Source organism: Bufo bufo, chromosome 1 (genome assembly GCF_905171765.1).
Source record: "Bufo bufo chromosome 1, aBufBuf1.1, whole genome shotgun sequence".
Classification (NCBI taxonomy): Eukaryota; Metazoa; Chordata; class Amphibia; order Anura; family Bufonidae; genus Bufo; species Bufo bufo.
This window is the reverse complement of record NC_053389.1, coordinates 353606679-353625984: the sequence shown is the minus strand read 5'-3', so window position 1 is coordinate 353625984 and position 19306 is coordinate 353606679. Positions and strand designations below refer to the sequence as shown.

General features: G+C 42.2%; 1 protein-coding gene across 2 annotated transcripts in view; it reads left to right on the top strand.

The window, feature by feature from the left end:
- HNRNPAB (heterogeneous nuclear ribonucleoprotein A/B) overlaps window positions 1–7735 on the top strand; it is a 28179-nt gene extending 20444 nt beyond the window's left edge. For both annotated transcript variants that reach the window (XM_040404811.1, XM_040404802.1), the window contains exons 5-9: window positions 2351–2482; window positions 3220–3313; window positions 5295–5450; window positions 5551–5631; window positions 7422–7735. In XM_040404811.1, the coding sequence (XP_040260745.1) occupies window positions 2351–2482; window positions 3220–3313; window positions 5295–5450; window positions 5551–5621 (453 nt within the window). In that variant the 3' untranslated portion in view covers window positions 5622–5631; window positions 7422–7735. The remainder of the gene's footprint in view (window positions 1–2350; window positions 2483–3219; window positions 3314–5294; window positions 5451–5550; window positions 5632–7421) is intronic.
- The last annotated feature ends 11571 nt before the right edge of the window (window positions 7736–19306 follow it).

Genomic DNA, 19306 nt, shown 5'->3' with positions numbered 1-19306 from the left:
AACCCTTTACATGCTGTGGGCAATGATGCCCACCACATGTAAGTGGTATTAGAGGGAGCAGATGTGATTGCTGGGTGCTGGCATGTACAGTTGCAAGAAAAAGTATGTGAACCCTTTGGAATAATATGGATTTCTGCACAAATTGGTCATGAAATGTGATCTGATCTACATCCAAGTCACAACCACAGACAATCAGTCTGCTTAAACTAATAACACAAATAATTAAATGTTACCATGTTTTTTATTGAACACCATGTAAACATTCACAGAGCAGGTGGAAAAAGTATGTGAACCCCTAAACTAATGACATCTCCAAGAGCTAATTGGAGTGAGGTGTCAGCCAACTGAAATCCAATCAATGAGATTAAAGGTGTTGGTTCCAGCTGCCCTGCCCTATAAAAAACACACACCAGTTCTGGGTTTGCTTTTTCACAAGCAGCATTGCCTGATGTGAATGATGCCTCGCACAAAAGAGCTCTCAGAAGACCTACGGTTAAGAATTGTTGACTTGCATAAAAGCTGGAAAGGGTTATATCTCAAAGCCTTGCTGTTCATCAGTCCATGGTAAGACAAATTGTCTATAAATGGAGAAAGTTCAGCACTGCTGCTACACTCCATAAAAGTGGCCATTCTGTAAAGATACTGCAAGAGCACAGCGCAGACTGCTCAATGAGGTGAAGAATCCTAGAGTGTCAGCTAAAGACTTACAAAAGTCTCTGGCATATGCTAACATCCCTGTTAGCGAATCTACGATACGTAAAACACTAAACAAGAATGGATTTCATGGGAGCATACCACAGAGGAAGCCACTGCTGTCCAAAAAAAACATTGCTGCACGTTTGCACAAGAGCACCTGAATGTTCCACAGCAGTACTGGCAAAATATTCTGTGGACAGATGAACCCAAAATTGGAGTTGTTTGGAAGAAACGCACAACACTATGTGTGGAGAAAGAGGCACAGCACACAAACATCAAAACCTCATCCCAACTGAAGTATGGTGGTGGGGGCATCATGGTTTGGGGCTGCTTTGCTGCGTCGGGGCCTGGACAGATTGCTATCATCTAAGGAAAAATGAATTCCCAAGTTTATAAAGAGATTTTGCAGGAGAACTTAAGGCCATCTGTCCACCAGCTGAAGCTCAACAGAAGATGGGTGTTGCAACAGGACAACGACCCAAAGCATAGAAGTAAATCAACAGAATGGCTTAAACAGAAGAAAATACGCCTTCTGGAGTGGCCCAGTCAGTCTTGACCTCAACCCGATTGAGATGCTGTGGCATGACCTCAAGAAAGCAATTCACACCAGACATCCTAAGAATATTGCGCAACTGAAACAGTTCTGTAAAGAGGAATGGTCAAGAATTACTCCTGACCGTTGTGCACGTCTGATCTGCAACTACAGGAAACGTTTGGTTGAAGTTATTGATGCCAAAGGAGGTTCAACCAGTTATTAAATCCAAGGGTTCACATACTTTTTCCACCTGCACTGTGAATGTTTACATGGTGTGTTCAATAAAAACATGGTAACATTTAATTATTTATTAGTTTAAGCAGACTGATTTTCTATTGTGACTTAGATGATCAGATCACCTTTTATGATCAATTTGTGCAGAAATCCATATCATTCCAAAGGGTTCACATATATATTACACAGTTGCAAGAAAATATCTCCATATCCAAGGGGCTGTTACTAATGTTTCTGGAGCCTAGCCACGCCCACTGAAGGAGCCCAGTACCGCCCACATCCTCCGAATCTCCTCCTTGCTCCCGGACGTCACAAAGTTGGCTGCGAGATTACAGTGCTCTAACGCATGCGCAGTTCATTTCCTGTGGCTGATGCCAGCACAGGGAAGGAACATTATGCCGGCACTGACGTGCCGCATACACACATGTTCAAGATTTCAGCGCTCTTGGTGACCTCAGGTAGCAATGTGACTCGGAGGATGCAGGGCGGTGCTAGGCTCCTTCACAGTGGGCGTGGTTGGGCTCCAGAGACATTGGTAACAGCCTTTTAGGCTCCTTACTTGCCTCATTTACATAACTTTTTTTTTTGCCTAAATAAAAGCACTGAGTTATGGGAATGTATTGCAGATGTGCTAGCAGCGAGCTAACGGCACATGTCCAACTCTAGGCAAAATCCAGGTGAAAGAATCCCTTTAAAGAGGGTGTTTTGTTGCACATTAGTAAAACAAAAAAATCATTTACTGACTCTGATAATAAATATCTTTATGCCAAAAAATTAACGCTGCAAAATTTCTAACAAACTGGCTATATTTTGGATTAATTTTTTTCCCTAATGTTTGTGTGAAATACTTTTGTAACTGGTTGATTCTGCTCTGAAACATTTCAGATTGAATCAGTTGAACTTCCAATGGATCCAAAAACTAATAAAAGAAGAGGCTTTGTTTTCATTACATTTAAAGAAGAAGAACCTGTAAAAAAGATATTGGAAAAGAAGTTTCATAACGTCAGTGGTAGCAAGGTAATTTTTTTTATAATTTTTTTTTTCCAGACTTTAATGTTTTCTAATGCAGGTGTCTGGTTTGGGCTACATAAAGTGGTTGTCACATCTCGCCATTACTAAGGCAAGGCTCTGGCTCTGGCGCTTGCGGTTTCAGTAGCTCCCATATGGAAACTGCTTAGCACAGCAAGCTATGCTGCCTCTCAGTTATGAATCATGCACAAGACATTGCTGTTTTTGCAGTCTGCAAAACAGATTCTGCATTTTGTGGAACAGAATGTCTGGTCCGCTATAGAAAATGGACAAGAATTGGATATGTTGTGGTTTTTGTTTTTTTCGCACAGCCATTGGCATGAATGGGTTTGTATCCATCCTGCAAAAAATGCAGAACAAATTTGTTTGTGCACGTGAGCCCCATCTTGGAAACGGCATAGCTTGCTGTACTATGGTTTTTGTAATGCTCAAACACTGCAATGGAAGCTACTGAAATGGTGAGCGCTGCAGCACTGTTTCCCAGCCAGGAGGTTGGGACAGCGCCATCTTGCCTTGGTAACGGTCAGACGAAACAACCCCTTTAACTTAATGGCTTGTGCTGACTAATCAGTGTATCAAGCTATACACTTCAATGCAATGATTAAAATTGTGCTGAAATGGCATTCGCTTGTTTATGATTTTGCCATGGTCCCCACCAACCCTCCTTATGTAACTTTTTTGCTGGATAGGTATGACTGTTCACTGGCATAACATTTTTATTTCAGTGTGAGATCAAGATTGCCCAACCAAAAGAAGTATATCAGCAACAGTATGGTGGACGAGGAGGTTTTGGTGGTAGAGGTGGACGGGGTGGAAAAGGTATGTGTTATAGAGAACTCTAAAGTCAGATGTTGTATTGGGGTAAATTCACTGCCTGGAACTATATATGCTTGTAAAACTAGATAGCTAAACTTTTTTTGATTGCTGCCATCATGCCTGAGCTTCTCACAGCAGTTGTGATGCAGTTAGTGCACCGGCTAACACATTCACAAAGCAGTTATGGCATTTAGCACCTAACTAAATCATTTAATCAGTGTTTAACTGCAGCTGGCTAGATTTAATTTGTCATGTGTTTTCAATGCAGTAACTGCATCCCAACTGCGCTTTTTCAACACCCTCAGGTTATTGCATGCAGTTCTGAAAGCAAAGATCCAGAGTGGATCATAAAAGCACAAAGTATAAAGGACAGATATCTCGTCTGTCTTACAATCACTCCTATAGCTTCCAAAACTGTGTGCAGACACCTAACCATGCGGGCATTAAGAAAATTGCTTTACAACAGCCACATGGGCCATAGACACCAGCATCTTTTTGACTCATATGGGAGTTTTCTAGGCATGCTGTGACCTGTGTAGAGGTCATTGCCAAAGCTGCTGTTCTTTCCTTGTATAATCACTTATTATGAATGGTGGATCCTGTCTTGAGGTCCAAGAACTGAAAAGCTCGTCACTAAGGCTACTTTCACACTGGTGTTTTGAATTCAGTTTGAGATCCCTGAAACTGATCTCAAACGGTTCAAAACGGATCCATTCAGCCCCAATGCATTCTGAATGGATAAGGATACGTTCAGAATGCATCAGTTTGGCTCCATTTCGCTCTGCATGCGGACACCAACGCTGCTTTCAGCGTTTTGGTGTCTGCCTGGCGGTGCGGAGCCAAACTGATCTGTCCTGACTTACAATGGGGATTGATCAGTTTTCACTGACACAATATGGTGCAATTGAAAACTGATCTGTCCCCCATTGACTTTTAATGAGTCAGGACGGATCCGTTTTGACTTGGACTTTTTAAAAAAAGAATAATGCAAACGGATACAAGTGTTTGCGTTATAGGTGGGGATCTGTCTGCAGATACCAGATGGAGCCGCACCTAATGCAGGTGTGAAAGTACCCTAACTAGCATTCCTAGAAACTCTAGTCGGCAGTGAGCTGGCGATGTAAATGTACCACTGATTATCCGATGAACGATTCATCCTTGCTGGCTCGTGATGCAGTGCCTTTCATGGTGCAGTTGCCTACAAGTGTTATGGTACCTCACATGCCTTGGCCCAGCTGCAGTGTGATTTTTTTTTTTTTTTATTTATTTTTTTTATTTATTTTTTTTAGAGAAGGCAGTAGTTTTCAATTAAAATAAATGTAAAAAATTTAAATCTCTGCCTTCCCCAAAATAAAAATTACTTTAAAAAAAATAACATGGACATCGCTACAAAAACATACTTATCCCATACAGTGAATGGCGTAACATACAAATTACAGATTTGCAGTTAATCACTTTACCTCCCAAAAAATTTAAGTGATCAGTCATACCTGCCAAAATGGTAAACTACAGGTTGTCCTGCAACAAATGAGCCCCCGCATATCTAAACAAAACTATAAAAAAAAGTTGAGAATCATAATATGGCTCTGATTATAACTTTGAGTTTCTTGCATTTTAATACAAAAAAAAGAAACTTGAAGCCTGCTTTACTGCATAGTAAATGCTGTAAAAACAAAACCCATAAAACTGTAGCAGAATTGTATTTTTTCCCTTTCCACCCCATTTGAATTTTTTTTTCTCCAGCTTTCCACTAATCCTATGCAATATTAAATGGCACCATTAGAAATTTAAAATTTGTTCTGCAAAAAACAAGTCCTCTTGACTGAACAGAAAAATAAGTTATGGTGCTGGTAAGGCAGATGGGTGAAAAACAAAAATGCAAAGACAGTAAATCTGGCAGGAAAGTGTTAATTGGACTGGTCCACTTTTTACCTTAATATAAATCTGTTTTGGATGGCATGTGCTGAAAAATATCTATTCTTAGGTCAAGGACAGAGTTGGAATCAAGGATACAACAATTACTGGAACCAAGGTTATGGCAATCAGGGATATGGCTATGGCCAACAGGGATATAGTGGCTATGGAAACTATGACTACTCTGGATATGGGTATTATGGATATGGACCAGGTTATGATTACAGTAAGTGCTTTTGGATTGACTAGTTACTGTCAAACTCATAATCTCTACACACTGAGCAATGCTGAATCTGTTTTCTAAGGCCTTTGTTGTTTCCCATTAGGTCAGGGCAGTGCAAATTATGGCAAAGCTCCTAGACGTGGTGGCCATCAAAATAACTACAAGCCATATTGAATTTCTTCAGGTATGCATTGGTCAAATTCCAGCATGACTTTAAAGGGGGTTGTCTGGGACTTAATATTCTATTTTAGTTGTGGCCAGCATAATGACATTTTTTCTTGGAGTGGTACCAGGGTGGACTCCACTGGAATTGGGCTAAAATGGTAGCAGGTCATGGCCTTCAAAGTGAGAAGCATAGTGGAGTTTGCCTTTTGCAAAATTTGCCAGGTGGACATAACTGAAGTTTTAAATGAATCGGTGACTGGCAGGTCTTAGAGAAGCTGCCACCACAAAACGTAGTGCAATCTGCAGGAAGAGCTGAGCAGATTGTTTGTGAATAGTCGGTGAAACTTAAATGTACAAGTTCTAAGTCCCTCCTCCCATTGTTCATTTGGGAGATTATCAGTGAGTGGCTCACTATACACACTTGCACAGAATGCTGTCAGTTGCTAATGCCTGCAGATTGTATTGCATTTTATGGTGACACCACCTCTTTAAAAGGGTTTGAGACTTAGTGTTCAGTATCTGTTCTATGGGGAATGGACGCCTGGGACCCCTGCTGATCAGCTTGGTGAGACATCAGCAGTTGCGCTAGCTTAGCTGCCTTCTCGCAGCTTTCTTTAGGCTATGTGACCTGTTAATTGGTCACATGGGCTAGGCACAGCTTGGACCAACTGAAATGAATGTGGCTAATCTGCAATAAGCGCTGCAGCTATCAAATGGATGGTGCTGTGCTTGGTGAGCAGAGAAAGCTATGGTGCTTCTGTGAGTACTGGTGTCATCAACAGCTGTTCCACGTGGGCATCAGGTGTCAGACACCACTGATCAGATACTGATACCTAGGGATGAGTGAATTGACTTCGGATGCTTCATCTGAAGCTTATTCACATAAATCTTTGATACTGTACAGGGCAGGAGCTTCAATGTACCATAATTACTTCGCAAATTCATGTAATTTTCTATTACTGTAAAAACCTTGGTGCCAAACTCTGGTTCAGCTCTATCCGAACACAATTCATTTTTAAACTTCGTTAACTATCGACTGTATTACTGTAAAATGTATGGGCTCCGGAGGACTTTTGAAAGTTTCATCAGCTATTGCGCGACTTGCTTTGTCTTGCCTCTATCGTGTCACGTTGTTTGCATAAATTACTTATCATAGTACGAAGCCAATCTCTTCTTCGTGCCTTATTAAAGAGGAGTTTGGCTTATTTTGATGCAATAATTTGAATAAACAGTGACTTGATAGACCAGACAAAGTCTAACAATATTTGCTGAACCTTTGAAAAGCTCTCCGGAGGCCATACATTCTACAGTAGCAGTCAATATTAAGGTAGTTGTCTTAAGAGGTTGAGGCTCAAATACAGCATTCTAAACACTTTTCTAAACCTTTAATTTGGAGTATAGGTTATCAGTATACAAATCTCAGAGAACCCCTTTATGGGGGGAAGGGGGGCTGCTTCCAGTCTTCATCTGAGCACTTGGTACCAGTTTTTGCCATGTCAGCTGATGCTTAGAGGAACCAGACTGCCATGTATGCATGTCTGTTGGGCTGTTTATCATGCTGCCTGTCAGTTTGAATGATGGGTAATAATGCTATGACATACAGAATATACCAAAAGCATTATAGAACTGATCATAGTAGTCTCACTATGGGTACTTCACAATGTATTAAAGTATTTGTTCTGTGATTGCACACTAATTGCCAAAATGCCTCTAATTTTGGGTTTAATTCAGAATTGCATGTACACTGAAAATTGGATGTTTTGCTGGTATTTGTATGAATAAGTGATTATTTATATATTTTGTCACTAGGTTAAATACAGCTGATTTTTGGGGCCTGCTTAAACTGCAGCTCTGCATCTAGGAACTGCCTTTTGGAGTTAAGTATGGACTCTCGCTCCTTTTGTACAGAAGGCTTCATCCTAGGGAACCAGTGTCAACTTCCACCTTTTTATTTAGTATTGTTTGTGTCATACATTTCCAGATTTGGAAGTGTTAATTTTACTGTACTTTTTGGTACCTTTTTGGATTCTAATGTATTGTAAGGTATTTTACATGTGCAAATTCACCATTACATTTTTGAAGCTATCAAAGCTTTTGAAATAAAATCAACTTTGAGTAACCTGTTTCAGTTTATGGTTGGAATGTGCATGTGGATAAGTGAGTGCTTTTTTTTTTTTTTTAACCCTTAACCCCTTCCAACCATTGCAGTACATGTACAGGGAGCACAGGTTCTTGCCTGATCAGCAGCCTGGCCCCTGCTGTTTTCTCTGGCATCGCTGAAAACTCCAGTGCTGGCAGATTAACCCTTAGATGCTGCGGTCATTGCTGACCACTGTCTACATTTGGCGTCAGGGGGTTCCTTTAAACCCACCTGCTCCCTGCCATGTGGTCACTGGGTGCAATGACAGCTTGAGTCATTGCAAAGTCTTTGGTGCTTGACAGCTATGGGAGCCTATGAGCCCCCAGGCTCTTTTGCAGTACAATACAGCATGCATCATGCTGCATTGGAAAAGTCCCATACCAGGATAGTTTTACAAAAACTTTCAAATGTAGGAAAATGTGTGCTCTTTAACCCCTCTCACCCCCAGCGATTTAAAAGTAAATATATATTGGGTATTGCTGTCTATAATGACCTGCTCTAGAAGAGTATTGTGATCCCCCTGTTGGGGCACCATAACTGCTAGAACAGTGTTTTTTTATTTTATTTTTAATTTTTTGTTTTTTTTGTCACTTTGCCTCACCAAAAAGCATATAAAGTAAACAGAACAATGTACTCTCAAAATGGTACCAATAGACCTAAAATATGACAAAACAAGACCATGGGCAGAAAAATAGAAATATGGCTCAAATGGAGACAAAACATTACTTTTAAACATTTTACTGTGTAAAACTGAACGAAAGACCTATTTGTAAGTAATGGCCTGCTCAATAAAGATGTCTACCCAGTTGTGTAAATGCAGTTTAAAAAAAATACTGTGCCAGAACTATAAAAAATTCAAATAATGTTGGTAGTGAAGGCTTACTATTATGCCAGTTTATTATCTACAGCAGTCATGTCCAAAGTCCGGCCCACGGGCCAATTGTGTTCCGGACTGATAAGGCCCCACAGCTAATTTGGCCAAATATAGATCTTATGGCCCCCGGAGTGAGTTCCCAAGCACCGCTTTGGACTCCTCCTTTCATCAATCACCACGGGGCTCAACGTCATCAGCCGGCTCAGGGAAACATAGTCCTGCTGAGAGAGATCCCAGGTCCTGAGTGGTGGATCTATATTTGGCCTTTTCTTCTCCCTGTGCCTCCACATGCAGCCACAAGGGCAATCAAAGGGCTATTGAGCCTATTGAAGAAAAAAAAACATACTCACAGGCAGATGGGGCTGTGAACTCAGGATACTTCTATAATAAAGCAGACAAGGGAGCGTAATAGGAATCTGTAGTAGCAAGCTGTCATACCCGCCATTAACCTGTCACTGCTATAATTTGATTATCTGATTGTGCTCCTAGTACTCGCTACATAACTTCTCCCTTTCTGGCCATTTTTTTATAATGGAAACTACATATAAGAAACCAAAGGTTGACCGTGAGGGATGCCGCTTCCAGGACAGGTGGAAAGTGGAATATTTTTTCACTGAAATATGAAATCTCTGTCTATGCCAAGAGACTGGCAGTTTCTGAGGAATTTAATGTCAAGAGACACTACTAGTCAAGACATGGCACATACGACAAGCTAACAGGGCACGACCGCAGTGAAAAGAGAAAGCAACTTGAAGTGGTTTTAATGTCACAACAGCAGTTTTCTTACAAGAGCCTGTTAATTTGCATTTAATTTTAATGGTTCAAAGAATGTCAGGCAAAATGGTCATCCCTCACACATGTTCACTTCATCAAATGTGGCACTCTTCGAAAAGTTTGGACACCCCTGCAGTATCCAGGGAGGTTTGTTGGAGGCTAAGGGCCCCCTCTTAAATATAGACTGGTCTTGAATCTAGTCTCAAGAGAAATGACCTTCGGATCATAGATCCAAAGTCAATTGGTTAAAATACTTAGATTTTAATGCTGTATCTGTATGGCTCCACAGACCCAATAGATTTTAATGCTAAAGTTTTTGTCTAAAGTCATGAGACTTTGGTTAATAACTACTGTATGCATATCTGTGTATTGAAAAACAACTTAAAATGGCAATTCAACTGGGCTTTGGCACATCGGTACTAAACGCAGTTCGGATTGCCATTTTAAATTTTTCAATACGCTCATATGCATGCAGTAGGAATTAACTAAATCTCATGCAACTTTGGACAAAAACTAACTGACTCCAATACATTTAATGCTGTTCAGTTTAAAAAATAAATAATAGAGAAACGGTACGCTCCAGATAGTCAAGGCCCCACTTAGGGATCATGAGTATTCTTGGGCTCAAGTAAACTCCCAAACCAATGGCTAAGGAGTTTCAATGAGGGTCAAATAAGACTCAAAGATCTGGGAGTTAAATAAAAGACCAAGCATTCAGTATTAGGTGAACTCTTTGGGATATCTGAGCCATAGTCAATCCAAGGTGACAATATTTGGAGTGATTTCACTACTTTTTCCCACCACACTAGATCTTCAAGCCTGCAGATCTGATTGACTATCAATCCACATTTCCAGGGTATGGGGGGTGTAAGTGTGATCACCAGTAAATGGGGACCAACAATCTTGATGCTGTAAAGATGGGTGTAGCCCAATGCGAGCAAAAGTAAAATCAATCTTAGTGGCTGGGCATATCCGGCTTAGCGTATCACATCGGACCAAAAGTGCTTTATTAGGTGACAATCCCAAAGTATGTGGGAGTGCCCACATCTCTTTTAAGTGTTTATCAGGAGTGACTATCTTAAAAAGGTAATCTGGTGTTCTATACCAGCAAGTGACAGTCTTAAATGTATCCTTGAGAAACCATGCGAGCTTGACAGTATCAAGGCTATCTCCTGTGTAAAGGCATGCCCAAGCTCCCTTTCCTGATGTGATAAAGGTAGGCTTAGTTACTGTACAATTGCATAAGAGTGGTGTTTATTTTAGAAGCTTGTAGCAGTGTACTCTACCATGTAAGAAGGCATTTATTAGCCAAAAGAGGAGAGGGATCAGACCCTTGGCGAATGAGAAGGCAAAATGTGTTCTATAGACCTTTAGCATATCTCTGGTCAAATCACTAATTACAGAGATGGGCCCTCTTGAGCCACAGCCAGTACTGGTAAGGCCTCTTGCACATGACCATACAGCTTTTTCAGTATTTTGCGGTCCGCAAAAAGTACGGATGATGTCCGTGTGCATTCAGTTTTTTTTACGGTACAGCTGGCCCTTGATAGAACAGTCCTATCCTTGCTTCTGTGTTTTGTTTTTTTAAATTTGCAGATCCATTGAAATGAATGGTTCTGTAAACTGAACTTAAATGGGGAAAATAAAGTTTGTGTGCAAGAGGCTTATTTTTTTATTTCTAGCTGTGGAAACGCCAGTTATCAATCAAGCCAGTTGGGTTGTCTTAAAATATAGTAATCAGAAAGGCCTATACCACCCTTTTAAATGGCTTTTGAGTGAGGTGCATTTTTAAGACAGACCAGCCGTCTAATGCTCCACACTAATGTTAAATATACCTGCTTTTTTCACTAATACAAGTACATCTATGGGCAGTGCCTGTAACCTGGCTGATGAACACCACGATAGGCCTATGGAGAGTAGCAGAGCACCGGCGGTTCGGGGTACCCCAACATCATGACACTGGCCAGGCCCAATGCATCCCACACTGCACTCAGCGAGCACGGAGGCCAGCAACCATGTGCTATGGATGTAACCAAATAGGGCACATCAAACCCAACTGCCCGCAGTACACATCTAACCAAGAGGGCTGACAACCACTGCAGCCCGTTGCGTCCAGAAGGACTACAGTAAAGCTACCCAAGGGAGTTATTCAGAATATTCACCCCCAGAACCCACTGAGCAATGGTCTGTACTGCAAGAGGTCAACCCTGTACGAGCCGCCAGTCCGTCCACCTAAATGGACAGGAGGCTAGGGGCCTAAGATAGCAGAGCCACTACTGGCTCAAGCCATCCCAACACACTGGACGCACCGTAGCAGTCTGAGTAGCTGGTAAGATACCAACCGCCCGGGTTCATATTGACTGGGGTACGGGAGCAAAATCGCTGGAGGTGGGGATTATGGCTGACCTGCCAGCCGAAGTGCTGTTGGAGAATGACTTGGGATGTAAGATCACTGAGTTTGTTATGCCAGCCCAGGAGGGAGCTTTACCGGTGACTACTCTGCAGCAGACCCGGGCCACGGAGACCGCACACTGTCAGGAACACCAGGTAGGAACTGATGCTTGCCTTAAACCTCACTATGTACTAGGACACCCCCAAGATTTTGAGAAGGAACAATAGGAAGACCCTACCAGGTTACTGCAGAGCTGTAGAGAAACCCGGGGTAGGCACAGACCAGGCCATGTTTCAATGGGACGAAGGATGGTTATACAGGGTGACAGATGGGATCGGAGAGGGGGGCCAACCAAGTGACCAAAAATGAACTAATAGTACCCCGCAAATACCGAACCGAAGTGTTGTGGATTAGCCATGACATTCCCCTAGCTGGACATTAAGGGATAAAGAAAACCCGGAATAGATTGACTCAGACCTTCTTTTGGCCCGGAATCACACAGGACATAGACCAGTACTGTAGGACCTGTGAGGTATGTAATGGCTCTAAAAATGTCATGGAAAGGGCTAGAGGGCATTTTGGCATCAACATGTGGTTCAGAGCGTGGTAAGTGCTCTGCAAACAAATGTGGATAGGGAAATGACTTAAAATAACATAAAATACGTAAAAATACAAAATAATAATCTTGATCTTGGAGGACAAGGTCCATATGGAGTAGGAGGTTGAGGAGGCAGTGTAGGTGGAAGCGGTGGTGGAGGAGGTAGCCTACACTGCTTTTTGGTTTTAAATGTATTTTTATTTTTTTAAATTCGGGTACACCCCAAAACATTGGGAAATATAACCTGTGATAACCCCCTCCAGTCGTGCTAAACACACGTTCAGACAATACACTGGCTGCAGGGCAGGCCAGCACCTCCAAGGCGTAAAAGGCAAGCTCAGGCCAGGTGCCCAATTTGTAGGCGTGTGCACACATACTTGTCCACCATGTTGCACGTCCCCGTGATGTCCACGATCTAATTGGATATCTTCTCTATCACCTTTCGATGTTCTTTTATGCACCTACCATGGTGATCACGGGTGGCGGGGAATCAGGGTTCCAGGCCGGAGAGGGAGCCTGAGAAAGGGATATCACATCCAAGGGAGGTCAATGGATGAAATTAAATGTAATCGAGCGGAAATGTGGGACAAAGTATTGAAGCATAAGCTTCCAAGTTAAGAAGGGGGCGTGCAGCAATTACCCACTCCCGACTCGGGGAGGTAGTGATGATAAATAACAATACAGGACTCTTAAGATGCCCTGTTATGGCTTCCGGTTCCGGCGCTGGTATGTGAGGACGTGTGGCAGCTAGCATCTCACCGCTAACACTTACCAGTCCCGCTCTGCACACACATCCTCCATACTCATCTGCTCCCTCAGTTGTAGGGAAAGCTACCTTCTCCGGAGCGGGCAAAAGACCTCTTTCTCCGGCCACAGCAACTCCTCCGCAGACGGCCGTGCACAATCAAAGATGGCACCGACCCCCTCTCAGACAGTGGCGCACGAGGCACCAGAGAGAAAGGACAGCGCGCCTGCAGACACAGGCGGATCTATTCGAATCAACTGGAGGTACAGTAAACATTAAGCTATTAGCCATAGAAGGGGCAAAGCAGCTTGCCCCTGATATAATAGCCTCCCTCTCTAATACCGTACAAGCAGCTCTGAATAAGCTGCAAGAAGAGGTCGCCCTGCATGACCATCGTTTTGAGGAGGTGGAACAAAGGGTGGCATTTTTGGAAGAGGACTCTGCGGACGTTTCCGCTAAATTTACTGATTTATTGCAGCTGGCTAATCACCTTCATGAGACGGTTGAGGACCTAGAAAACAGGTCCCGGAGAAGTAACCTGAGGCTAGTGGGGGTGCCTGAATCGGTCCCGCCTCAGGAGTTGCGTGGCCTCTTTAACGCTGATTTGCCACAGGCGTTGGGACTACCTGGAACAAGAAGAGTGGAGAGAGCGCACAGAGTGGGCCCTTTAAGAGATCTGTCTAATATGTCTTCAGCTCACTCAAACCAAAGACCACGCCAAGTTATCTGTAAATACTTGGACTATTCGGATAAAGAGGACATTTTGCGGGCCTATAGAATGAGAAGGGAGCCGCTGATCCTGAGGGGCCACAAAACGCTCCTTTTTGCCGATTACTCTGCTGAAGTCACAAGGAAAAGGAGAGCCTTTAGCGTTGTTTGTTCAGGTCTGCATAAATTGGGGGTCAAGTTTCAACTCATTTACCCCGCAGTTTTGAAAGTGAATCAAGGCGACGGTGAAATCTGCCAATTTGTGGATCCAAAAGAAGCTGACACCAGACGGAGGGCCTCTGAAGCGCCGCGCGGGCGGCAAGATTGAAACCGTATCCCCACAGGCTCCCAGTCAAGTGTTCGTAATTCTCCCAAAGAGAAAAGACTTTCAGCCAGACATCATCTTGCCAACTACTGAAGATCAAAAAGACTGTCCTGTGTGGGGTAGGAAAATGTCAATGCGGGGTGTGATATAAGTTGAAGGAATGGCGGTGAGGTTATTGCTGCGAGTACCAGAAAAAAGGAAGGTCACTTGACGTTATGTTATTGTCCAATGTTTTTTCTATGTTCTACAGTTTTGTTTTTTTTAGTTTATTATATTGTAAGCTCTTGGTTTTCCACTCTGCAACTATGGGATCAACATATGGGTGGCCTGACTGTGGAGGGGGGAGCCCTGCTGGGAGGTGACCCCTTCCTGAGAGGTGATCCTTGTGAGGGGCATCATCTTTCTAACACGTATACAACTTCTGGATATGGCTCTACCTGCAGCGGTGTAACATGAGAATAGTTTCATGGAATGTTAAAGGGGTTGCACTCCCCAAACAAGCATATGAAAATTCTGCGTCCCCTAAAGCGATTAAAGATATTGCGCTGCTGCAGGAGACCCATCTACTGAAGGATGACTTCCCTAGAATGGAAAAACTATGGGTGGGTGAGGTACAGGGTTTTGAGGCAGTGGGTAGAAAAGCGGGTGTCTTGATCCTTATATCGCGTCACCTCTCTCACGTAACCCTCTCTGTAGACACAGACAAGGAAGGAAGGATAAGAAAGGATAAGAAAAGTGATAAAACCCAAAAGCAGCAGGTAACATTGGCAGATTTCGCCACTAATACTTCTCTTCAAGACTGTTGGAGGCTTTTCCACCCACAGGATAGAGAATTCACGCATTACTCACATGTTCATGACAGTTGGTCTAGAATTGATTATGTTTTCATATCCCCTGGGGTTCTCCCGAGAGTCTCTGATGTTGTAATTTCAGACATGGTAATATCGGATCACTCCCCTCTTCTCCTAGATCTTACTGATCAGTATCCCAGGGGGAATGAATATATCTGGAGATTCCCTGACTTCCTGCTACGGGATGAAAATTTCCATAAATTACTACAGGGATGGTGGATGGAGTTTGTGGACGATAACAAAGGCCATATTTAGTCGCCAATGCTATTTTGTGAGACTGGAAAGGCGGTACTCCGAGGGCGTCTGTTGGCGTACACATCCTCCATTAGGAAACTAGCAAGAGAACGCTTTCAAAAAGCCAGCGGGTCTCTTAGGTCCTCTTATGTGGACTTTCTCTCCGCTCAGACCCCAGAGGCAAAAAGTAAATGGGTGTTGGCGCAGAGAGAGTTTGATATTTGGGCTGACAAGCAAGAAAGTTTCAAGAAAACTAAATTTGACATTGAAATGCACAAATTTGGGCACAAATCAGGACGATTACTAGCATCTTTATCAAAAGGCAGGCGCCTAAGGACCCAAATACACTGCATTAAGGGAAGGGATGGGGCTAGGGAGCGCAGACCACAGCAGATAACCAATCTTCTAGGAGATTACTTTGATCGCTTCTACCAGAGGAGAGAGTGAGATTTGGGAAAGGGTAGGGCATTTTTGGAGGCCTTATCCCTCCCCAAAATTTCGGAACAACAACTCGCAAATTTAAATGCCCCAATTACGGCGGTGGAAATCCAGTCCACTATAAAAGTTTTCCCCTCTGGCAAAGTACCTGGTCCTGATGGATACTCTGCTGATTTTTTCAAGTCCCTAAATACTCAAATATCTCCTGTGCTCGCTACACTCTATTCTTCTATAGTAGAAGGACAAACCATCTCTGAACATATGAACACAGCTTTGATTAGCTTAATTCACAAAAAAGGGAAGGAACCGGAGGACCCTTCCTCTTACAGACCGATCTCTCTGATCAACCATGATATGAAATTATCAAAATTTTTAGCCAATAGGCTGGCAGTTATCCTCCCTTCTTTAATCTCACCTCAACAAGTGGGCTTTATAAAGGGGAGGTCTGCAGTCATTAATATTAGAAAGGTCTTTTTGGCACTTTCTTTGCCTGGATCCCCGAAATAGTCTGGGAAAAATCCGGCTATTGTCACGCTAGATACAGAAAAAGCGTTTGATAGCATAGATTGGCATTGGCTTGATCAGGTCTTTGACGTTATGGGCTTCTAAGGTCTCTTTCGCTCAGTCTTATCGGGAATGTATATAAACCCCAAGGCCAGGTTCTCTGTGGCAGGATTCTTGTCTAACAGCTTTACTTTACAGAGAGGAACTAGGCAGGGATGCCCCTTGTCCCCCCTTCTTTTTGATCTAGCGATTGAGCCACTGGCTAGATGTTTAGACTCCTCTGCAATATATGAAGGCTTGTCATTGGGCCCTCACAATATGCGCCTGGCCTTATTTGCGGACGATATTGTCTTATTCATGGCGGATCCTATTGCTGATTTAGCCAGAAAAATGCAGATGCTCTCGGCTTTTGGCTCAATCTCAGGACTACAAAAAAACTATTCCAAAAGTTAAATTCTCTTTTTGCAAAGTGCCGGTTCAGGAGTAAGAGAGAATACAGTGGAGAATATACCAGTTGCAAAGTCATTTATTAAATATCTAGGCATCAAGATGGGTAAAACCTTGAAATCCATTTACAGGCTAAACTATGTCCCTTTAATAAATAAAATCATTAATGAGTTACGACAATGGCACAACCTCCCTTTATCCTTAATGGGCCGAAATCATCTCCTCAAAATGATGTCAATGTCTAAACTATTATATCCCCTACAAACTATACCTATTCTCTTGAAACATACTGACATAAATAGGATAAACAAAGCTTTCACAACCTTTCTTTGGCACGGCAAGCGCCCAAGTTTGCGTAAGCTAATGGCCCCTAAGGAATTGTGTGGTATAGCTTTCCCAGATGTAAGAGGTTATAACCTGACTTGTATGGCAAGACACATTGCTGATTGGAATAATGGCCTTGCCTTTCGAAGCTGGTTTCTGCGCTCCCTGGTCCTTGGTAGCCCTATTACACGTGAGATTTATTAGCATTCCCGCTTGGATTAAAAACTCTGTCAAGGATACCATTGCTACATGGAGAATTGAGGAAAAAGTTTTGGTTATCATATAGGATATCTAAGCACCTTCCATTGTGGAATAACCCAGAGTTTCCACAAGGATATACAAATAGTCTTTTTAAAGAATGGGCATTAAAGGGAATCCTACAGGTCAAGCACTTGCTACATCCCGTGGAGCCCAGATGGCTTAGGGAGTCGGAAGTGATAGATAAATTATCTCTTACCCCTTTTAAGACTATACAATATGCCCAAGTAAAGGCAGCCATACACTCAAATCTACTTATGGTTCACAAGGAAATAAAACATATTTTGGACAAAATATTGGAGCTGGGAGGGAGAACTTCAGTCTCCCACTTATACTACAGATTGCGAACTGAAGAACTATTAAATGATAGAGAAGGAAGTTTTCAAAAATGGGAAGAGCAGTTGGGTTTAGTAAACATTACACAATTGATGCATAAGGGATGGTTGCGAGTTAGGAAGCATATAATAAATGAGGCATGGAGAGATACTTAGTTGAGAATTATCCATAGGGCCATCTTTGGTTTCAATATACCTTCTCACCCGCTCAAACCCGACCGTATAACACACTGTCCTAAATGTCATATAGGTCATACAGACCTTTTTCATGGACTTAGTAGTAGAAAACTCTAGTTTGAGGTGGGTGATATGGGGGAGGACTTATGGGGGAGAAAATTGAGTTTGACCCCAATGTTGTTCCTTTTTCATTGTGAAGGGGAAGAACACGATGGGGGAAGCCTTCCTAATCTTTTTCACTCAATTTGCATGGTTGTTAAACGTTGTATCTTACAGCAATGGCTGTAACCTGAAATCCCCACATTTTGCACTATCATTACACAACTAAAACAGTTATTTCATCTAGAACGTTTGGCAACATTTCAGTCAAAAGAACGATCCACTCATAAATTGTTAAAAAAATTGAAACATTTTATTCTCAAGCACATGTCAGACAATGAGATTCAATTCATAATGAAACAATTTTCCTTAACAGAATGGTATTTACTAGAACAACTGAAAGGAAGATTGGGCAGACTACAGCTTAGGGATACAAACATAGTGAGATAGGTGGGTTGTTGAACAAGACCCTCTTTGGTCTTTGAAGTATTGTTACTCATGCAAAGTACAAACAGAATTTGGTCAGGCAGACTGTCATATGTAAGATTCTAATTCACGCAAGATGCATGATATTTTTCGCACCTGTTGATCCTTTGATATTGCGAGTGATGTTCTAAAGATATTGTATTTTATTTAGTTTTTTTTATTATTTTTTACATTGTGATATTCTTGGAGATTTGTTCTAATTCTCTTTGTTTCTCTATTTTTTGTGTATTTGGGTCTGCGTACCCATATTATATTTGCTATAACTTAATGCCTCTATTTGTCTAATAATGCCCTATTTGTATGTTATGAAAAAGATGGGGAAAAAAAGATGCCCTGTTATTGGAATGATTAATAAAAAATTATAGGGAATGTCACTGGGGTATTTTGGATTTGGAAACTTTAGCCAGGAGAGGCCCTGTTGACTCTAGATAACTGCCTGATCGCACGTCCCTGTGACGTCCACGATCCATTTGGATATCTTATCAACTTTCGATGTTCTTTTCTGAGCCTACCATGTTGTTCATGGTTATCGGCGAATCAGGGTTCCACGCCAGAGAGGGAGCGTGAGAAAGGGAGACCTCATCCAAGGGAGGTCAATGGCTACAATGGGATGAAGCGGAAATGTGGGACAAGTTATTAAAGCAGAAGGATCGAATGAAAGGGCCAATTAAAGACGAATTTTTGAAATTTAAGTCCCTGTCACCTATGCAGAGCAGGGGTTTTTCATCGCCAGAAATGGGTTAATGTCACCCACCAATGGAACAGATTATTTTTACTAATTTCAGTCCCTGTCACCTATGCAGAGCAGGGGTTTATTTACTGCAAAAATTGTAAAATGTCAACCCAAGAATGTAAGCTGTCAACTAGGTAGAGCAGGGGTATGTAGCACCCAAAAATTGGTGAATTTCACCCAAAAATGTAACTGACAAATTAGTGAAATGACAAAATAAAATACGTACAAATTAAAAAAAAACTTGATTTATGA